This window comes from Haliotis cracherodii, unplaced genomic scaffold (genome assembly GCF_022045235.1).
Source record: "Haliotis cracherodii isolate W230 unplaced genomic scaffold, xgHalCrac1.p SCAF_5, whole genome shotgun sequence".
NCBI lineage: Eukaryota > Metazoa > Mollusca > Gastropoda > Lepetellida > Haliotidae > Haliotis > Haliotis cracherodii.
The window spans coordinates 37,947,696-37,972,219 of record NW_027266308.1 but is presented as its reverse complement, the minus strand read 5'-3'; the positions used below and the strand labels follow the sequence as shown (position 1 = coordinate 37,972,219).

The following is a 24,524-nucleotide window of genomic DNA, read 5'->3' as shown; positions in this document are numbered from 1 at the left end:
CAGTTAACTCACATGCCTCGAGAAGATGTGAGATACCATGCCGTGGTTTAACATGAATACCCCACTCAGACACAGTATACTGACTCAGAGGCACCAAGTTTTTTTATTATCCCAATAATGCCGAGTTCTAGACAGGGTAACAACAAGCACCATCTTTTAAGTTCTTTTGATATGACTCGGCCGGAATCGAACCACTAACCTTCCGCTCTCAGAACAGACGCTCTATCCACTAGACCACGGAGGCACTGACGACAAGCATGGGTACTTACTAATTCTGACCAGGAATCCTCACGGGAACCAACATAGAGAAAGTGAGCTTAACACTACATACCGATATAAGCTACGAGGAACGCCTACATTTGCAACTTCCGTTTTTGCTCCGCGAAAAGCTGTAAATTGTATATTTATTTCACGGTTTTTCACTGGCATCATGGCTGCTTGTACATGCATTTCGAGAGGTACAGCACGTAGACTTGGGGTCAAACGGTACTGTAGGCGAAGCGGTTTTTAAAACGAACCAAAACTGAATAGAGACGCTGGTATATGTTTACCAACAACAAATGAAATGCCAAATTAAATTAATTTTCAAAATTCTTACATTGACAAAATCTCATTTTGCTTGTCAACTTCGATTATCCAGGGTAGTATATCTCCATTATATTTTTATAAATAGTATTTTTGGTAAGTTTGGTGTTTTTCGTGAAGAATGACGGTCGTAGTAATAAAATCATCTTCATGAGTCAGGCTGGAAGGAAGTCCATAACGAATTCACCTATGAATTCATGGCTATTCTTGGTGAAAGTTTTGTTCGTGTGTTGTTTAACGCCGCGCTCAGCAATATTCCAGCTATATGACGGCGGTCTGTAAATAATCGAATCTGGACCAGATAATCCAGTGATTGACATCATGAGAATCGAACCACGCAATTGGGATACGATGACATGCATCAAACAAGTCAGCGAGCCTGACCACCCGTTGTCCTGCACCATGACCGTGGAATATATTTTTTTTATGAAAAAAAAATAATCTAGATATGTATACAAAAGCAAGTCTAGCCAGCTCAAGCTAGCTCTATTCTGAAATCAGCATGCATAGGGAATTATTTATTTTTTTAGAGTCAAGAAGGATATTGTATAATATAAGATTTCAGAGACTAAATGTTAGTCTAGACCACCCGATCCCGTTAGTCGAATCTTACGACAAGCATAGTCGCCTTGTACGGCAAGCATGGGTTGCTGAAGACCTATTCTAATTGATGAAAGTACACTGGCCTGGCCTATGTGTGTATTAACCTCTAAGATTTCGCCGACAGCTGTCCTAAATGTCCCGTGTGGCGGTTTTCATGCAGGTAACGTGCGTAGTGTTTATATCTTGTGGGGAGGACATAAATGAGTAGAATGTGACAGGCGGGATGAAGACGTCATTATGAGGCAGACGACACATTCAACACGTCACCCATCACGTCAGCTGCCACAGGCGGACCTACATTCCTACATACATATTTCTTCAGCTTTATTGCGTTGTTTTTGTCAATGAATGATTCTCTGGGTTCACATATACTACTAAAAAAAAGTTAAAGAACACCCGCCCGGACTGGTTAACTATAGTCAAATGAATAAAATCGGGTGTTCTTTAATTTCTTTTGAGTAGCATAATGTTACTCACACCCAAGGAATCACCTGCCCAGGGAGCAGAACTTAAATGTGTATTTAGGCGAACAATTTATGATTATACAAAGCAATTAAAAGCAGAGGTTGTTGTTTACAGTGGAACTTAGCAGTTAGTCATTACAGTTAGGACAACAATTTGTCCCGAGAGCACGAACTGCCTGATCCATTTTTTAACAGGTGAAAAATCCACTTTGTCTCTGTATATACTAAGGGTATGTACTCGTAAAGATTATTTTAAATTGTTGCCTCTTGAAGTGGACGACATCCTTGTCTAGTGATATACTATAATGTGTATTGTTTGTCTTTTGTCTCGTCTTGTAATGTGTTAACTGCCCCTGTGGTGATTCCAATGTTTGTCTCCCAAACCCTAGCTAAAAGAATACAAACGAATCAACTCAAGTCTAGATTGCCTCAGCTCCTGAAATTAAGCTTTTTCTGGGTTCATTTAGATTTTACGATTTAGTGTGAATATCTATATTTTTTAATAAGATAACTTTAGTTCTGGGACTAAATAGTCCGGGGATTCCGACTACAAGGCGACTGGACGTGGATAGGTTGGGCAGGTCGGTGGATTGATTGATTGCCTGTAATCGCACGGCGACGAAGTGGGACATTATTAATAATATCCGAGAGTCTGTACAAGATATATTGGGTGTCTTTAAGATGTATTGATTCCCTGATAATACCTATCACCGTTTTGTCTGATCCGACTCAGTAATTTACAGATCGCCGTCATACAGATGGAATATTGCTAAGTTCGGCTAAAGATCTCTATACGTCTTTGGGCCGGCGTTACACAAGAACAACCAAACATCTTTCAACCCAAAGAACAAAATGAATTGTTTCGATGAAACCTTGTTTCACCCACCTACCTCGTCTGATTTCAAGGCAGAATGTGCAAGGGTATTTTTTGTTGTTGTTAAATATAGTTTATTCACAATAGTTAAAGGGATTGAGTGAGTGAGTGAGTATGGTTTAGCCGCTTTTAGCAATATTCCAGCAATATCACGGCGGGGGACACCAGAAATGGGCTTCACACAATGTTCCCATGTCGGGAATCGAACCCGGGTCTTCGGCGTGACGAGCGAAAGCTTTAACCTCTAGGCAACCCGACCGCCCCTTAAAGGGATTGGGTACAAGCAGTCGAACTTAGAACATTTTCTCATTAATATTAATTACAAAATTTCGATTCAATATTACACTACACATAAAGAATGGATAGAGAAGCAGAATAGAATATTTATGATAAGATGTCTGTAAGTTATTAGTATTAGTAGTAGTAAGTACTGAATCACTTTGTATGGTAGATAAACAATTAAACAACATTATTTATACATTTATTTTCAGTCATTGTCGTACAAAACTAATTTCATATCTAACAGATATGTTCACAACTTTATTACTCAAAATTGTTAACAACTCGAACATACACTTTACATTTAAAAAAGTAAGGTACATATATATAGCCAGGATGACAAACAACTCCTAAGCTCCATCAAGAATGCTCCACGCAAACTGGTTTACGAAAAGACAGGCCCCGCCTGACAGACTAACACGTGTTAATTGCTTAAGTTCAATCTGATTTCTGTTCGTCCTTCAACTGCACGGGCCCACCCGACCAAGTAGGTGATCCAAGTTATGGAAGAGAGGGCCTTATTGTCCCTTTAACAGAATGTACTGGTCGTTATTTAGAGTGGGATGGTAAATTTTATTGCAGTACATATTGGCTGTTTATGTGCTAACTGTCCCCCGACTGTCTCCCTATAAAACCCGTGATGTGACAAGCATTCCGACCTGTAGATGTGCCTAGCCCACTCACACCCTGTCTGTATGTTAAACACTCTGATCAAGTACCCATCTAACAAAGAGGAACATGTAAAGGTTACACCACAAGTCAATCAACTCCACTTAACCTGTTATCATTGTGCGGTTGATAATCCTCTAAGTAGGCAATCCTTACAAACACGACTGTCAGCAATCTAGAAAATGTCGAGTTATAACACTTGGCTTACACCTGTCCGTTTACCTGTGTTTAGTGTTTCAGAACATGTAATTTAGGTCTCATTTTGAAATCCAGATAACGATCAAGGGATGGGTTCCACAAAGCCTTTAGCCCATTTGATCTGGAACGCTGCATTAACTAATCAGGTTACTGGGTAATACTACAAGCGATTCTTCCCTTAAGCCGTTGAGGTAATGACATTGAACTATGACATCACCTATTTTGCCCACTTATCTTGTTTACTGACCTGAAGATGAGAGTGTACTGCCTTATCTTTTTTTTCATCAGCTGACGTTCTTGTCAACATCGTCTCTCATTTCCTATCAGATGCCAGTTTTACAAGAATATGAACCACCAACCAGTGTCATTCTCAAAAGCAGGTGGTTTCCCTTACCAGTTACAGTAACACCAACAGCCTCAAGTGGAATCTCGGGCTGGATACAATATATCTTGAAATTAACGCGAGCGTAAATTAAATGCGAAACTGCGTAGGTGCCCAGTGCCCATTGATTTCCTATGAATGTGGAAAGGGTTTTGTCGCTTTTATTCATCATTGTGATGAAAGATGACTGAAGCAATATTCCAGCAACATCACGGCGGGGGGACATCAGAAATGATCCTCACACTTTGTTTTTGTTTGTTGTTTGTTGTTTAACTCCACTCGCAGCAATATTCCAGCTAATTGACGGCGGTCTGTAATGAATCGAATCTGGACCAGACAATCCAGTGATTGACATTATGAGCATCGATCCACGCAATTGAGATCGATGACATGCATCAACCAAGTCAGCGAGCCTGATCGCCCGATCCCGTTAGTCGCCTCTTACGACAAGCGTAGTTGCCTTTTACGGCAAACATGGGTTGCTGAAGACCTATTCTACAACGGATCTTCACGGGTCGCGTTGTACCCCGACGGCCTGGGTCGCTCCTCATCATATCAACTGTATTAATCACTGGATTGTCTGGTCCAGACTCGATTATTTACAGGCCTCTTGTGATACAGCTGGAATATTGCTGACTGTGGCGTTAAACGACACATAATAATATTATAGCAATTGTCGCCTGACGACATCATAAGCCACATCATTCATGGATACGTTTCACATTTCATATCCATTCTACCCTGGACTTTCACGGGTCTTCACACATTGTACCAATGTGGGGAATCGAACCCGGGTCTTCGGCGTGACGTGCGAACGTTTAAACCACTAGGCTTCCCCGCCGCCCTCAAAGATGACTGAAATGTGGATCAGTTGGTCACAATGTGTTTCCCGGCTGATGGTGGTTTGTTGCTATCAACCATTGGTTTGCCTGACCAAGAATCGTTTATTTAAAGGACATGTGATGAGAAAGTGTGTGTTGGTTTAGCGCAACTTTAAACATTGTTTCAGCTAAGTCATGGGGTGTCAGCTCGATGTGAAAGGAAGGCTCGAAGTGATTTGGATCCGAGATGTTAGCCAGTGTTGTGACACCCACGTAAACCCTGATGACGAACAGAGAAACATATTCAGGGTGAATCAATTTTCGAAGCCACGCCATCATAGGGTTCATGCCTGAGGGACGCAGCTCTGCACAGCAAATTGCAGCGTGCCTTTATGAAGGTGGTGTACTACTGTGCAAAACACTTAACCACATATTTTATTGTATACTACTCAAAAGAAGAAAAAAGAACACCCGATTATTTAAATATTACCACAGTCAATCTGTCGTGCCATGACAGATTGACTATAGAAAAGTAAAAGAATTGGTGTTCTTTAACTTCTTTTGAGTAGTATATATTGTGCATTCCTGAATATTTGAGTCAGTGAGTGAATGTTGTTCAACTGCTAGTCCGCAGTATTCCAGATAAATAACTTCTGTCTGTAAATAATCCAGTTGGACCAAGCAAGCCTGTGATTGGAAACATAAATCATGTCATTCGATCCTGACGGCACACAATCAGCCACGTGTCTGGCCACGCCATCCAATATAGTACCTTGTACTAGTTCTGCCCTGAAATCCTAACGGAATATAGGAGTATTGTTTATAGCGCTATATGATCATAGATTCATGACGTAGTTATAAGCAAGGGACCAATAAACATGTGGTTCATCAGAAGTCAGAGGAGATGATGGGAAGGGAATTGGGGTTTAACATCGCGTTCCGAGATTAATGCACTTATATAGCCACGTGAATACACGTGTATGGGTGTGTCTGCTTGAAATAGTTATGATGGTTTTATAGTGCTAGCCCACTGAGTTACGAGTGAGTGAGCGAGTATAGTTTGACGCCACCTTTAGCGATATTCCAACAACATCACGGCGAGGGACACTAGAAATGGGCTTCACACATTGTAACCAAGTGGGGAATGGGGGAACGCTTTAACCACTAGGCTACCCCACCGCCCCCACTTAGATAGGAGAGATGGCTGAAAAGTCCTGAGCCTATAAAAGGACACGGTCCCTGTGCGAAATACGCATCAGTCGGAAAGCGCACGTTAAATCTCCACAGTAAGTAAGTGGACTTGGTTGTTAATTAGTTTTTAGCATGATCCACTCCGAGGTCCACACATTGATCTCAACGATGCTGGAGTGCCCGGGTCCAACTGGTGTGTACTGCTTCCGCCTTGTGATGTAAAAAGACCTCAACAGCAGAAATGACTTTATTATCGCGTGCATAATGATTGCCAACCAGTTCTTTTTCCCAAATCTTGGAAAGTGTTCATACGATGTTGCCAAATTTGGTGAATACAGATGTTCAATGGCTTCAAAGCCAGTCATCCATAATGATGGCCATGGCGACGGCAGATTGAGCACATGTGTTATCCATGACGTTTAGCTTTGATATCACTGTTTCCTCGGCGGATTAGCATAATATTGGCCATTAATGATCTTACATTTCTTTAGGTAGTCGACCAGCAGGATTCCTTTGGAATCCCAGAAAACCGAAGCCATCATCTTGCAAGCTGATGGAGCAGATGTTGTATTCTTCGTCAGAGACGTTAGATGTTTCCACTAACTGTTGATGACTGTTGTCTCTGGCTGATGGTGGTGAACCCAAGACTCATCCATGGTCACAAATCGCCCAACAAAATCAGCTGGGTCTGTACGTAATTCTCACTGGAGACGATGAATCTTGAGTCTTTCTGAGAAGTCTGAAGCCTTGAAACCTAGTACGTTGACATTTTTGTCATGCTCAGTTCATTGCCCAGAACGTCAATTCTCTCATGAGAAATGCCTACTCTATTGCTATTAGCATCTCTTGGCTAGTCGTCCATCATCCCTAATCATATCAGTTTCCTAAATGCTGGCCGTTGAAGTCTTCCTGATCTTGGATCATATTCGAGGCTCTCTCCTCCCCTTTTGAACCAAGGAGCCCACAAGGGTACACCACCCTCTAAAATTTACACCCTGTCCACATTAGAGTCAACAGACCTGTGAAGATCCGGGGTAGAATACGTCTTCAGCAACCCATGCTTGCCGTAAAAGGCGACTATGCTTGTCATAGAGGCGACTAACAGGTTCGGGATCAGGTGGTCAGACTCGCTGACTTGGTTGATGCTTCTCATCGCATCCCAATTGCGTGGATCGATGCTCATGATGTCAATCACTGGATTCTCTGGTCCAGACTCGATTATTTACAGACCTCCGTCGTATAGCTGTAAAATTGCTAAGTGCGGCGCTAAACAACAAACCAACAATCAACAACAATAAAGTCAACAACGAATTTGTCTATTTTCATCAACAGAAAATACCCAGTCGTTTTGATGCCTGAAGAGATATGCTGTCTGGGCGTGCACTTGGTTCAATTCAGAAAGTAGTGTACTTAATACATGCAAACTGCAAACTATGGACCATACATCATTCACAGTTTGCCTCAAAACTTTTCAGCCACACCTCATACTATACCAAAGTTCAACATGGATACCCAACTCAGATGCATTATGCTAACTATGAGTGGGCCAGTCCTTGTTTTTCCCCTTAATGTCAAATGTCAGGAAGAGTAACTGTGTCTTTTTGGTATGACACAGCTATTTTACTTTCTTGTAGAGAGTTTGCAACTCTGCACAGGGCATTGTGGCACCTGAGAAAACACTGCCACCCATACCCTCTGGTTATTTTACAATCAAGGCGTCCAACTGGCAACTGGAATATGTGAAACATCAGTCTCCTTTTCACCTTAACAGAAAAAAGGACAGAAATTGGTATAATATTTCAGGAAAAGCGAAGTGAAAACTTACTGTTGTTTGGAAGTTATTGCACACATTCTGTGGGGATTTTTATGAAGTGCAATGGTCCTATTGGCCACCTGAAACAATGATCCCAATCTAGCCAAGCTCTCACATTTGAGTGAGTGAGTGAGTGAGTGAGTTGGGTTTAATGCCGCTTTTAACAGTACTCCAGTTTTATCACAGCATGTCAGCTTAATGTGGGGGAAAGCCTGAAGTGATGCAGGACTCGAAACATAATTGGGGCGAACCAGGATTCGAACCCACAATCATAGGTTTCTGGCGTGCCCAAAGGATGCAACTCTGCACAGCAAATCGCAGAACCTTAGATGACGGGGCCACCTGTCCCCCCTCTCTCATAATTGAGGTGTTCCTACATGTAAACAGATTTGACCTACTTTCACTGTTCATGCATAACAAAACAAAAACACAAAACGAACGTAAATTTAAGGCTGATCTTTTATTCATGAATAATAAAATGCAATGTCATAAATACAACAATGTTTGTAGCACAGGGAAGAGGCTGTGGCCTTCACAGAATAAACTGTAAACAACACTCAAGGCAAGGGCGGCTGACGACCTGCTACTCGATCAGTTTGTACTTTATATGGCATTGCACAGGATCCATCAGCAGCTGAAGAAAACATGGGAATAGATTTATCTTCATCAATCTAACAGACACATACATGACTCTAACAAGACAATGTTTGACAGAGATTGATTGGCCCATGTAAACATGACATGTTTATTGATTTTTTACTTTCATTTTAGAGTCATAAGGATAACTCTATGAATGGATTCTGCTGCGGAGATGAAGTACACACACAAAGTGTCAATTTCAAGACATTGCCACAGCAATAAATTAAACCTTTTTATCTTTGTGTTAATGTGTATACTGAAATAAAACAAACCCCAAACACCCACTATTTGTCATTGTGACAATGGTGTCAACGTTCATACATTCTGCATCCATCAGAGACATAGTGGCACTTGGGTTGAGGAAGGATTACATATTTAATTTGGGATGTCATTTATCAAATTGTGAAATATGGAGACATATTTGTGGATTATAGCATGAGAATCGGTGAGGTTGGCTTAGTGCTGTTTTGAACAGATTTCAATCATATCACCGAATAATTGGAATGAATCTTGGATTTGAACCAAGCAGAAGTCACTGAACTGCTGCACCTTCGACCACTGGGCCACCTGTACCCTGATTATATTTGTTTCATGGGATTCTCAATCACACTTCTTGTCGTTTCCTGAGGCAGTTAAGATTCCAGTAATGATGTACCTTCACCGCTTTGGTGTGGAAATATTCTGGGTTAGAATAGTTCCTCAGCAGTTATGCTTGTCAACTAAATGGATCAAGTGGTCAGGCTCAGTGACTTGGACGTTTGTGTGTCATCCTATCCCGACTATGTGAGGTGTTGATCATACTATCAATCACTTGCTGGTCCAGATTATTTACAGACTGCCAAGTTATAGCTAGAATACTGCTGAATGCAGACAAGGATGTATGGAAGCCCATATGATGATATAAAGGAACTGAAACCAACACCCTCAACAAAGTACCTGTCAAGATCGGGGTAGAATAGGTCTTCAGCAGCCATGCAATCGTATCGATGCTCAAGATGTCAATCACCATATTGTCTGGTCCAGACTGGATTATTTACAGACTGCCATCATATAGCTAAAATATTGCTGAGTGTGGCGTTAAACAACAATCAACATCAATATCTTAACTTAAGTCACTCACTAATAATACCAGGTTAGGCATGTGAGACCATAAACAATATCAATCTAATATCTGTCCTTAGTCTACAGGGCCCTGTAGAACTTTAAAGTAAAACGTTAAACTCTAAAGTAAAACGTTAATGCCTCACTGATACCCTGTGTGTCCAATAACGATGCCCAGCTGCCATTAAAGTAAGAAGTACCATGTAAGTCATAATTACGGAAGTGGACATGACACTGAAGGATAGATAGTACGTGTTCACTCATTGTGTCATGATCATGAATATGTGTTATAAGTGTGGGTAAAATTCTTTACTATGTTTTCATCATTGCGTTCTGATCCAAGAGAAAGCCTTGTCAAGCTGCAGTGTCTACAGACCACCATCACACAGCATTACAAACATGAGTCAAGGTTTGGTAATGCTGGTCTCTCAGCCGTAGAGGTTCAGGCAGTCTTCCAGGCTTGTCTTGAGGAAGGAGTTTGAACAACTCTCAGTGACTAATACAATTGTAATGTCAGGAATTACCTACTGGAGCTACCTTCTGAGGCAATTCTAATTGTTCCTTCCTCAAAGTCTCATACTGGTGTCGTTCAAACCAGTAGCCTGGACCAGTACACTTTACACTACTAACACCATCTAATTTGTCTGAAGCCCCTTCTTTCAGTCTACTATGTTTCACTACTGGTGTATTCAACCACATGTTGCCTGGCTCAGTACACTTAACCATAGTCGGACACACCACTGTGTACCCAGTACTTTTCTGGCCGCCAACACCATTTGGTTCACCTGAAGACCCTTCTCTCTGGCCACAATGTTCCAGTACTGGTGTAGTCGACCACACCAATTGGACCCAGCCCTCCTTAAACAGCTGACACCATCTGTTTTGCCTGAAGACCCTTCTCTCTGGCCACAATGTTCCAGTACTGGTGAAGTCGGCCACACCATTGCGCCCAGTACTTCTCACACAGCTGATGGTCTATCACATGGACATGGGCCGGTTCTCCCCACGGGTATGCAATCACAATAACAGCATGGGTGACACGACCATGCTGAAAAACAAAGAATTTGTTAGTAATGATCTGCTAGTGGCATTGACCAACCTGGAGCTGGATCTACACTTCTGGCAATCAAGTCCAACATATGGTGTACTGAAACCAACAAGGTGAATAATATGAAAGAAGACTTGTCCTTTACTAAAGCATTAGTTGTCCCTTTACCTTCCAAATATTCCAGTCTACCGACTCCATTCTTGTATCAGTGACAGCGTCAATATTCAGGTCACGTCGGGGGACACTAGAAATGGGCTTCATACATTGTAACCATGTAAGGAATCAAACCCTGGCTTTTGGCATGATGAGCAGATGCTTTAACCACATGGTAGCCCCAACCATCAATACAAGATGAAATGAAGTTTCACAGTTTGGGCAAATCTTAGTAATCTTGGGCATGCTAACACTCAACATGGCATAAACAATGACTTAAGAGTTAATATCATTTTTTAAAATATTAAAGTTTACAAATTTAAATTTTGGTATGAATTTATGTTTTTCTCATAGAAAACTAAAATGCAATTCTTCTTGTCCAGCAATCATAAGTAGCAGGTCCATGATCCACAGTGCGATCTTAGCGCTACAGTTTGGGACTTCTGATTGTCACAAATGAAAAAGGCTTTGAGCACATCACTGTCATACCTATGATAGATTATTCCAATCTATCTGGCTCACTAAGAAGAGACAGCCTTCAATCTATTATACTACTACAGCATGTACAGCTCAATAGGACAACACCCAATATTGCACCATAAAATCTATCATTCAAAGGGATTGAACCTATAACACAAGGCATCATTCACATAATTACCATTTAAATTGCACTATACAATAACCTTTAGCCCTGACATTTTGAATCAATAATAAATTTTCTCGAGTACTCTGTACGACTATTGTGGGATATCATAATACCCATGTTGAAGACCCAATGGTAAAGAGGCCAACAGAGGGACGCCCCTCTCATCCACCTGTATTGATCAGTTGTCAGGCTGCTAGTATGACAAAGTGAAGTAACCTGTGTTGATTGTTTGCCCTCCAGGTGTTTCATTATACTGTCCTACTGAAGCACATGTTCCTCAACCCACTGACCCAATATTAAAGCCAGACATGAGATTGGGGCATTTCCAATGACATTTAAACAGTAAATCAATTTTCATATTAAACATGTTAAACAAGCCTGACTTTTCTTCTTCTTCTAAACCCAAAGGTCGAGTGTGATGAGAGAATATTTGCAATACAGTTGTTTCCCCTTTTACCATCAGGCACTGTTAAATATACTGGATGAAAGATTATGGATGACTTTTTATTAGAAACTAAACATCAAGCAGTTTGAAGTGTTTAAGGAAACCAAAATAACATAAGACCTCAACACCAGAATATAACTAGTCTTGATTATCTGACGAAATAGATTCCATTGGTCGTAAAAGGCAAAATATTGTACGAATGGATCACTGAAAATCAGTGACACCAGGTGTTCGTGAAAAGGGTGATCATGTCCTGCCACTTTCAGTACTAAATTACAATATTTTCACTCCTTCCACCAACTTGATCTTTTTTTCAGGATACAATTTATCTGTGAACATGCCTCCCGTTTGTTTTTAAGTCTACTTGTACTGACATAATCACCTCATGGCCCGACATGTAAGTCCGAAATGTAACCCGACTTTAATCTCCTGCTACCCACGGGACTGTTGAACAAAGGCCCCAGTCTGGCAGCTATTACGGGAGTTTAATTGTTGTTTGTCACTAAACAAGTGAAAGTCCATCACATACTTTTGAAGTCACGTAACCTCAGTAGGAGAAGTGCCATCACACAAGTTGCAATCCATTCAGGACACTTTGATAGTCTCTTATCAAATACAGACGATCACCCACACACGTTGTACAAAACTATCCCATTGAAACAAATTTTATTTTCATGTTCACTTAAGGAAAACAATGAATGCTACCATATATCTAAGCCGCACTCTGACCGAAAACCTGAAGTATCAATATACTACTCAAAAGTAGTTAAAGAACACCCGATTCATTCATACTACAAAAGTTAATCTGGTGCCTTAGATGACTCGGCCACCCATAACCTGGACATTTTTGTTGAAACCTATGAGCAATAGTATGGCGCTGACAAACCTAGAATCATAATCAGGGTGAATCTGGGGCTTTAACCTATTTCCAGATACAATGATACTATGTGTTTGTCTAAACCATTGGTCATTTCCGAAAAAAAGTAATAAAACTGTTTCACAAAAACATCAGAGCTCCTAGACTTGTTGTGTTCAAACATCCTCCCACCAATTCCCATATATACAGAACCCTTTCATATCCTGCATATTGCTTTCATTTCCCAGAGATAACAAGTTTTGAGATCCACCACGTCAGCCTCCAGCATGTGACATGTTTGCTATTGTAAGTAGTGTACACATATGCATTGTTTGGTAACGTTATCTTCCCTTGTTCCTAGTGTGTGGGGACGAGGCCCCGATGGTCAGCACAACGGCAGGGTCTATCCACATATTGACTGTTGTCACTTCACAGACTGTGGTGAGAGGTGGCACATACAGCTGGTTTATGTTGTGCTTTGTATGTGCTGTGACACAACACACAAATACACATAGGGTTATGTTGACAAAGCAACAAAGCCCTCTTATCATGTGTGTGTGGAGAGATTGCAGGTCAGAGGGGCCAGTCGATCATAAGCATCACACGGCACTGCCCATTACACGTACAAATGTCCCCCTGTGTATAACCTGATCTTATCAACAGCTACTCTGTTACATTTGTTTATGAGCGAGTGAGTTGGGTTTTATGCCGCTTTTAGCCAAATGTCATCGGGGACATCACAAATGGGTTTCGAACGTGGGGAATTGAACCTGGACTTTCGGCATGATGAGCGAATATCTTTACCACTAGGCTACTCCACCGACCCAATTTTGTTGTTGATGAGTCTACGTACCAGATTAGTAGGCTGAAGAGGCTTGGTTAGATCATTGTTATTATAAATGTCTGGGCCTAGTAGTAGTCCATGACCACCAGATCCTGCACATCATAGACGTGAAAACTTTGATGAACCCTACAGCAGTAGAGCTGATAAACCAAAGGTCAGAACTGGGATCAATGTAGGGTTCCAACCCTCAACCACCTGATCCTGCACATCAAAGATGTTGAGAACTTTGATGAACCCACAGAAGGTAGGGCTGATAAACCAAGGGTCAGAACTGGGATCAATGTAGGATTCCAACCCTCAACCACCAGATCCTGCACATCAAAGATGTTGAAAACTTTGATGAACCCACAGAAGGTAGGGCTGATAAACCAAGGGTCAGAACTGGGATCAATGTAGGATTCCAACCCACATCCACCAGGTCCTGCACATCATAGATGTTGAAAACTTTCATAAATCCTGGCCTTTGAGAGACGAGTAAACACTTTAACCATTCTGCTACCCTATCATACATAGGCATGGTCGAAAATTCTTTAGTTCATATTGAAAGTAAACCTTCTTGAATAACACTGCCATTTTTCGGACTTCCAATTATTTAAGTCTGTGCCCTTTACCACAAGCCTGATTCTGTTTCAGTGTTTTATGTCTTAATGTCTATCACGCCATTAAACACAGCTGCGAAAACCAATTATGTTGGAGTAAATTCAAATTAAAATGTGCTACAAGACAAGTTAGGTCAGCTGGGCATTGTACATGTACTGTTGCAGACAATAACCTTTACTTTCTGTCTTGATGCATTTGCCAATCCATCTAAAATTGGAATACATTTATCAGCCTTGCTACAATGACCATTATCAGCATAAACATGGTCTGTTGGCCTGATTAATGAAATACAGGAAGCAATGACAATACCCCATACCTTTCAGAGGTGACAGCTGATTGCTTATCAGGTGTAATCATATCATTATGTCAATCACCAGCTCAGCCAGCCTACCCCTGGGTGGTATATCAGTAGTCAGACTGTCCTCACTACCTTGTATCCGTGTGTATACACACAGATCAACCTGCCCCCCACAGACACAGAGCCCTTGACCCTGCCCCCTAGGGTCTGACCCCCAATACTGCCAACCCGCTGATACCTCCTTTCAACTCATTCATAATGTTACAAAATCAACTCGCCTATTTTGATCACTCTCGCTAACATGTCAGTTTCTCGTCACAGATAAACAGCTTCGTCAACACTGTCTCCATCTCTGTGACAATAGCGTTATCATCACATCTCCCAAATCTCACTTAGCATACACCTGAACACATAGTGGAGTACTGGGTGACCTCAATCCATGACCTCAGGTCACGTGACAGGGTGACCCCCCCACAAGTGTTGACAAGACCCTGAGTGGGACAGTGACCTCTGGGTGCAGCCGGGTGGACAGGTAGAGGACAGTCAAGCACTGCTCACACAGTATCGCTATCAGCTACTGCTGGCTCCAGGGGTCACTCATACAAGCAAAGCAACAGTCTTTTAAACTGTAGTCAGCCTTAACAAATAGAGATGTGGTTCTACATGCCAGACTGACCCTAATTAAAAATACATTCATATTTCTATGGGTACAGAGAGTTTAAAAAACACACTAAAATTTAGGTTACAAATCTACAAAAGCCAAGTCAAGTGTTTGATAGAAGTTGGAAGAACATGAATGAAGGGTCAAGAAGTAGCCCTGAAACGCTGCAAAGAATACAAAGAAAGTCGTTATCCTTAAACCATTTCATGTCTTCAAAAGACAAGTGGATTCTGAAGACCTCTCTCGGCACGCCCCATGCAACTTAAAGTATAAAGTAGACCGCCTCCATGGTCTTGTGGTAGAGCGTCCGTCCGGAGAGCGCAAGGTCCGGGGTTCGAACCTCGGCCACGTCATACAAAAAGACGTTAAAAGATTGTACTTGTTGCTACCCTGTCTGGCGCTCGGCATTAAGGGGCTAAAACAAGGACTGGTCGGCTACGGACTCAGTATACTGTGTCTGAGTGGGGAATTCATGTTAAACGGCATCATGGTATCTCAGTGAGCTAGCACTATAAATCTGCATCAGTCCGGACCACACAAACACACACACATACATGCACGTCGCTATATAAGTGCAATAATCTTGGATGCGACGTTAAACCCAATTTCACCCCACCTCACCTAAAGTATACAGTGATTGAGGGTGACAACGGCAACCACGGTGAGGTTCTGCTGTGGATCCGTATGAGAATATCTTTTAATCAGTGGGCAAAACATACTAAATACAGAATAACTTACTGTATGATTGGCATAATTTGGCATTATCCATAAAGTTGTGTATCTTTCATTCTTACAGAATAACTTCACAGTTGTTGTTCAGCATATTTTTCACATAAACATAATCAGAACCACAACAATAATTCTACCTAGTTATCCTCCCAAGTATGTGGGGAGCTGGGGCAGCCTTGTGGTTAAAGCATCGCTCATCATGCCGAAGACCCGGGTTCGATTCCCCACATGGGTACAATGTGTGAAGCCCTTGTCTGGTGTTCCCCACTGTGATATTGATGGAATACTGCTAATAGCAGAGTAAAACCATACTCACTCACTCCTAAGTATGTATTAGACACCCCCCACTCAAACTATCTATTCTGATAGTTCCATTTCCTTTGAAAAAAGCAATTCAGATAGCAACATGCTCTGCATGGCCTCAAGCCTTCTATCCTGAGTACAATATCTAAGAAATTCTCTCTGAGTAATGAGGAAGTGACATTCCACTGACTCTATGTAAAGATGGTGAAGAAACATTGAAGAGTTTTATGATAATTATTTTTAGTTTCAACTCAACATGTGAGAAAGAGCATAGAACAATATGTTTCTATAGACTATTAACTGAGCTCAAATTATACTCTACACCATATCTTCACGAGTCAGATATCTTGTAAAATGGGAATTGGTGAAATCTGTCATAACAACAAACTGTATCATTGATGATCCGATTTACAACTCTCACCCGAACTGCTTCATGGGGGCATTAGCCTGGCTTAAAAAATGTCACTTAAATACTTCTAATACATAGCAATTCACTTGTACAGGGAACCCCAAAACACCTGTCATGCCATGACAGATTAACTGTAGTAATATGAAAGAGTCAGGCTGGATTACTCTTTAAGCCTTATAACCATGTTTAATGATTGATTTGCACATCAGAATTGCTTCAAACATTCCACCAGAGTTTACTCTGGCTTCATTCTGCTCAGGCATAGTTCACCATCTTTCAGGTCCCACGGCATGACAGATTAACTGTAGTAATATGAAAGAATCGGGTGTTCCCTAACTTCTTTTCAGTTGTATACATTTGTTCAATAAGGGAGAACAAATGGAACCAGCTCATTAAATGCATCGACAATGTTCTAAAATGTTGCAAATCAATTTGTTTTACAGTAAGGAAAAGGCAATGGTTGAGTCCCAACAGACCCCGGAGACATCAAGCACTGGCTGCCTTATCTATCTGCTGATATAGCCAGCTAGGTATTCACCAGTGTACCTGCATGGAGTGCCCCCTGGGCAAACTAAACTCATGCAAGATGACTGTGTTCTCAACTTGTACAAACAAAGCAACAAGCTGAAGCCACCCTTGTTGTATTTAAGCAATATGCACTTAATGTGAAGACGGTACGCACTTAGTGAAAGGCAGGCAGTGAGAGGCTACCTGTGTAGCAGATACTTGACTTTACCATCTGATTGGCTTAGTCTGTGAGCAGGCGCTACATCTGATTGGCTCAGTTTTTTATTATTTTGTTTTACCAGGGTACAAGGTAAGGCTGGGATGATACACCAACTGTATGATCCGATACCACGATACCTCGCTCACAATCCGATACGTATCACGATACTTGCATGTGCTCTTATCTGTGGTGCATAAACCATTTTTGTCATAGACTGGATGGCCATATACCTAGCACACTTACAGATTACAGTCAATCTCATTAAATTCAGATCTAAGTTCTCGCTGCTGCTAAACAAAGATCTGAGGACATGCCGTTACGGGTCACGTCAGAACGACCTTTCGCGAACTTTGACCGATCGCTGAAATGACTAACAAGAAGTCAACATCAGCCAATAAGAAAGCAGATTTCTTGAGCTTGACGGCACTCATTTCATCCTGGCAACTTCCATTTCAGACTACACTTGAAAAATATGTTTATGCAGTCTCGATTAAAATTTTGAAAACTGAACAAACGAACATTCCGGAATGACTAATATATTGTTGAGATTGTATAGAAGTGCTTCCCACATACTACAGTTGGCAGTGTCAAGTATGACACAATAGACGAAAACATTAACGTTTTCACTACTCATTTTCACTAGTAATTAGTAAGGTAAGAATCAATACTTTGTGTTATCTGTGCGAAGTTCAGACCCATTGCACCTCACCTCATCTGATCTGGTTTTTCAAAATAAGGCCAAATGAATTATTTTCATGTTTGTAGTCAAATATTGAATTGCTTGAATGTCTGGGGTCAGGTCTGATTAGACGTCAATCACAAAGAAAAAAAGTCAATGCATTTTATTGGTCTGGTCACTGTCCTTAAATGTTTTACTATAATCATCCTCCTTACTCTTAGGTTCACTGCATATTCCCTAACATTGTTATTGTTTTATAAGCAAATACCTGAAAAATGTCACTATTTCTGGTGAATTTGAAAAAGACCTACTATATTCGCTACATAAAGCCCCCCCACGACAAACTTCGAAAAACCAATCTGTATATAATCTTTATAAGCACGTCCATATAAGGCTTCCAACTGACATGACACAGTTTATATTTGCTTAAGCATAAAGCAGTATATTTAACAGAAAACACTAGTGTAAAAGGGGTACCGTATTTAATTGCCTGGTGACATTTTTCGATCGAAAATGTTTAAGTTTCACCAACGTTTGAAAAATGTTTGTTAACTACCACTCAATCTTTGAAAACAAATTCAATTTTTTTATGTATGGTTTTAAGTGGCCCCCTTTGTGCACATCAGGCTTATTACAGCGAATACGGTACATCAATCTAACTCCTATCTTCTAATCATGTTAATGGAACAACAGGATGATTTGTTCTGCATTAAATCAAGACTTCAATAAAATACACATCAGAAAAGCCATTACGGTGTTAAATCCCAATTATCAAAAACATGAACAAATAATAACATCACTAAAACTGCTACATCAATCTCAGCATCATAAAACTGCCTGCCATAAAACAGCTGACTCGTCATCTTTCAGCCCAACCAAATTGCTGATATTGCAAATTAAAGTGAGATATCAACAGTGCAGCTCTCTCCACACCTCCCTTCAGACAGATGTCACCATCAGCGGATGAAAGTATGCAGCAGCTGGAGCAAGCTCCCGTGAGTAATATCCTGTTAAACATGGTCAAAAACACAATATAACTGTGTTAGCTTTTAATCAAATTCTAATTACACAGGAAGTTTCAATTATTCAGCCAATAACTACAAATCCCATCTGTAGGCAGCATTGGACGAGGTGATTATGTAACAGTTGCGAGTGTTGCTCAATTACATTCAGAGAATCGAATGATGTAAAGTCATTTCCTTGTCCTCAAGTGACTCCACTAACGTAACATGTAATTGCACAAGCTGCAGCACGCTGATAATGGAATTGAATGCAGCTACAGACAGACTTATTTACACATGGACGCAGGAGGGGATGCTGAATCCATTTCCCAAATTAGCTAAGAATGGAATTCATTGTGCAGTCTAAAGGTTGGTGAACAAAAGTACTATCTCAAGCTGACATAACACTGTATAGACCATTGATTGCTGAATGAAAGGCTGTTTAGTCCGAGTAATATAGACATATCTACAGCTGCTTCGCTGGAGTGAGTGAGTATGGTTTATGGCGCTCTTAGCAATATTCCTGCAATATCATGACGGGGGACTGACAAAATGGTCTTCACGTATTGTACCCATGTCGGGAATCGAACCTGGGTTTTCACGTTAAACCCAGAGGCTGCCCCACTGAGCTTCGAACAGACAAACCTGTTTGTTGACGGTTTGGCTATCTTTGATATATATCAATTAATCTAATAAATGTGTGTCTTAGAGCAAAAAATGGTCATATTCATACAAAAGAAACGATGACGTCTAAATTTGTCAACTTTCAAAACAATGTTTCGAATTGTGTCAATAATTGTACGAATAGAACGCAAAATTGGTGGTGTGATCCATGAGTGAGTGAGTGAGAGAAATGTTATTCAACGTTCAAAAATTATCTCAGTGGCACACCAGAGACTTTACACATTGAACCTTTGTGTAGAATTGATGCCACATTTTCAGAGTACCACTTGCTGGCCCTATTGCACAAATATGAGTGAGTGAGTGAGTTTGGTTTAACAACGCTTCTAACAGTATTCCAGTCATATCAAGGCGTGTCAACTTAATGTGGGAGGAAAGCCCGAAGTGATGCAGGTCTCAGACGTTTACCACTTCCGTGAAACCCACTAGCACGGTTATGGTGCTGACAAACCTAGAAACATAATCGGGGCGAACCGGGATTTGAACCCACAATCATAGGTTTCTGGCGTGATCAAGGGACGCAACTCTGCACAGCGAATCGCGGCGCCTTAGATGACTGGGCCACCCGTGCCCCCTCACAAATATGAGACAAGATTGGTTTCCATGTGGAAAATCTGCTGAGTCATGTGTGAGTGAGTGAGTGAGTGAGTGAGTGAGTGAGTGAGTGAGGTTTTACGCTGCTTTTAGCAATATTCCAGCAATATCGCGGCAGGGGACACCAGAAATGGGCTTCACACATTGTACCCATGTCGGGAATCGAACCCGGGTCTTCGGCGTGACGAGCGAACGCTTTAACCACTAGGCTACCCAACCTCCCCATTGAGTCATGAAGTCAAGACTCAACAGTGGGTTGAGATTGACGTAACTTTTAACAACACCGATTTGAAGACAGTAATCAGCATCAACGTCCGACACTTTCCTCACAGACCCAATCAATGCTGTCAGGGAGTGAACCACGGAAACTTCTCTTCCCTGTGTTGATAATTCAAGAATCAAATCCTGGTGCTTCTTGGAACCCTTCTCATGATCAATGGATTCTGGAAAGGCAACACCTTAGCTGATTGGCTTTCCTACTCTACAAGCAAGTGACCTTGACCTTATATAAAAAAGTTTGAGGAGCTGCCCTAAGGATGACATACAAAGTTTTATTGACTTTCATCAGGGGTATGACACAGAGAACGCCTTGACTGATGGCATAGATTTCTTTTGTTAAAGAATATATAGAGGTGTTCCCTGTGTTGATCAAGAATCAAAATCTAAAGGCAACACCTTAGCTGATTGGCTTTCCTACTCTACAAGCAAGTGACCTTGACCTTATATAAAAAAGTTTGAGGAGCTGCCCTTAGGATGACATACAAAGTTTTATTGACTTTTACCAGTGGTATGACACAGAGAGCGCCTTGACTGATGGCAGATATATTTGGGAAAAATGTTTGTAAACAATACCCCCAGGGCTGAAAATACATTTGAGTGTCAACACCTCATCGTTTTAAAAAACAAACACTTCACCAGCAACATGCAAATTACAGTAAAACCTTATGTGTAAGTCTTGGCTCTTTTTTTCACAAAGCATGGCGTTCTTATGTTAAAGTATATATAGAGGTGTTCAGCATTCTTCACAGCTCTTCCTGTAATGGAGGCCTTATTGTTTTTCAGCAACAATGCCAAAATGATTATGTAGTTTCATGATGATGATTGCCTGTAAATAATCCAGTCTGGACCACACCAATCCAGTGATTGATATTATGAGCAACAATCAATGACATCAGACTCCAGCTACATGAGTAACCCAGACAATAGCGGCAAGATTTGCAGAAAATGTAACTAAATGCAGAATAGCAGAAAAATCACGAAATTTGTCTTTTTTATCAACCAATATTTTCATTATTGTAAAACTTTTCTATCAAATTTTGTACTCAAATGATACCCAAACATGACATACCATTCAAAAATACAAAATATGTATCTAACAATTAAACGAAATTTGAAATATATCATTCTCACTTCTAAAAGTTCTTGCGGTATTACGACTACATAAACCATATGTTTACATCCAACCATATGCATATGTTTCCACTTTATTTTATGTCTTGAAATGTCTGAATGCAAGTGATTAAAAATTTAAAGAAAAAATTGAGTTCGTATTAATGTTTGAGGGGAAATGGTTATGCTTTTACCGCAGAATTTTGTAATTTTAGCCTCAATATTTTGGTAATTTAATGGCAGAATTTAGATAATTCTACCACAGAATTTGTTTGAGACTGAAATGTGTCCCCTGCATATGCCCCTGACAATGAATGGAAGCTGTGTTGACCAGTGAGGATTACAGCTAATACTGGAGCTTCATACCAGATCATAGGCCCAGATACATCAGGCTCAACGCAAACATTTGTGAACCGCAGGCAGCGAGGGCAGTCTAGCTCCCATACTGGGTTAATCTAGACGAATGTTCCACAGGAGACATGACAGTGTTGGTCACGAGGAGCAACAGGAAGTGGAACTGTGGCAGTCAGGGGAGATAACTCACACTGACAGGACCACAGAAACCTGGTGCCAGTCAGGATTGTACCTTGTCTGTTACCACATTCTTCCTTTTCCTATCATATAAATGTAGATTTAAAAGTGGTACACAAGGCTCTTGTGAGTAGCCTAAATATGTGGGTTTGCAGTGATTGAACCCCTGAGAAGATCTGGATTAGAATAAGTCTTCCGCAACCAATGCCTGCTATAAGAGGTGATATGTTTGTTGTAAGAGGCATCTAATGGAATCAGGTGGTCAGACTTAGTTGGTACATGTCACCGTATCCCAATTGCATAGATCGGTCCTCATGTCGATCACTGGATTGTCAGGCCCAGATTCAATTATTTACAGACCTCCATCACTTTAATATGTAAACACACACACACACACACACACACACACACACACACAAAAACAACTTTAATTGAAAGGAAACTGCAAATACAGAAAGGATGGTTCTCATGATCTTCATCCCAGTGTTCTCTCAGTAAGAGTGAGTGAGTATGGTTTTACGCCGCTTTTAGCAATATTCCAGCAATATCACGGCGGGGGACACCAGAAATGGGCTTCACACATTGTACCCATGTCGGGAATCGAACCCGGGTCTTCGGCGTGGCGAGAGAGCGAACGCTTTACCACTAGGCTACCCAACCGCTCACTCAGTAAGAGTCTCAACGTTATTGATAGTGTTTCTGAAACCTTTCACAACATGGACAATAGATGTCATGACAGTGGTTTCAGTGAATAAAGGTTGTTTAATGTTGCAATAAGGGACAATACAGCCTCGTCAGAGTGGCCTATATAAGAGTCTGGGCCTGGCAAACCAGTGGTTAATTGCATGAACAACAAACCAAACATCAAGGTTCAAGGACACATAATCAGCCTGTCACACATTGTAACCATCAAGACCCATGCATTGTGCTCGTTTCATTCAGCTGGAGACCCTATTCAGGTGTAAGTGGTTACTAAGCTCATGTTTTCTTACCCACCAATGTGAGCGGCAAGTGGTACTGTGTATATCACACAGGTCAGTAATTAGGCGAAATTGAGCCATGTTGGTAGCGGAGAGAAGTTGGATGGGCGACAGTGTTTGGCAGCTGAACTCCTGAGTTTTTCAGGCTTCAGTCCTGCCCCACACTGAAGCACATGTAGCACATGAAGCACATGTAGAACATGAAGCACATGTAAAACATGAAGCACATGTAGAACATGAAGCACATGTAGTGCATGAAGCACATGTAACACATGAAGCACATGTAGAACATGTAGCACATGAAACACATGTAGCGCATGAAGCACATGTAACACATGTAGCACATGTAGAACATGAAGCACATGTAGTGCATGAAGCATATGTAACACATGAAGCACATGTAGTGCATGAAGCATATGTAACACATAAAACACATGTAGCGCATGAAGCACATGTAACACATGAAGCACATGTAGAACATGAAGCACATGCAGTGCATGAAGCATATGTAACACATGAAGCACATGTAGTGCATGAAGCACATGAAACAAAAGAAGCTCGTGTAGCACATGTAGCACATCTGGTGTCTCCTTAGGCAAGTGACTTTGTTCGAAGTATGCCTCTATTCAACCAGCAGTCAATGGGTACCCGGTAGGATGAGATGGTAATGTGACAGTTAACCTTCAAGGGTCTCACAGGCAGCTTGGGTTGTATACTCCCCAGGATGCCGACAACGAAATTTGAGTGCACAACAATCCACTGACCAGGGTAATAATGCAGCACTTTAAGTAAGATTTAGGGTGTGGGTTTGGCATGTCATAAATGTGCACATTATCATCATCATCATCATCATCATTATTATTAATGGTTTCTGTCTACTCTATCAATTTTCACACATGCTGTATTGTCAGAGGATATATCTAGTCAGGAAAAAACCATCATGAAAGCAAAGACAAGATGTCCTATCTATGGTTAGTCTAGACACACAAACAGTCAAACTGGCCAGGCAATAATAACTTCCTCAGCGACAACATTAATCCAGGCAGACATGTGACGGTGACCACGCCGCCCCCTGGTGACAGCTGGCTGCAGCAAGTCATAAATCATCATATCCTACTGCCCTTATTAATATATGAACATCTCTATTAGGATTAGGACCCCCGATGTCCCCATAACTAGGTCTTCATCTTGGTACAAAGGGATTTACTGCCCCCATTAATCTCCGACACTGGCTTCTGAAGGTACAGAGATGAGCCTGCAATAAATATACTACTGGCTGATGGATTACCTAGAAATGCGGCAGCTTTTATTTTATTAGCTAGAAATCCTTG

General features: G+C 41.2%; 1 protein-coding gene across 1 annotated transcript in view; it reads right to left on the bottom strand.

Annotated features, from left to right (window-relative positions):
• Positions 1-9,567: 9,567 nt before the first annotated feature.
• Positions 9,568-24,524, bottom strand: part of LOC139443117 (mitochondrial genome maintenance exonuclease 1-like) — a 64,794-nt gene continuing 49,837 nt past the window's right edge. The window contains exon 5 of the mRNA XM_071224064.1: positions 9,568-10,667. Within this exon, the coding sequence (XP_071080165.1) occupies positions 10,479-10,667 (189 nt within the window). The 3' untranslated portion in view covers positions 9,568-10,478. The remainder of the gene's footprint in view (positions 10,668-24,524) is intronic.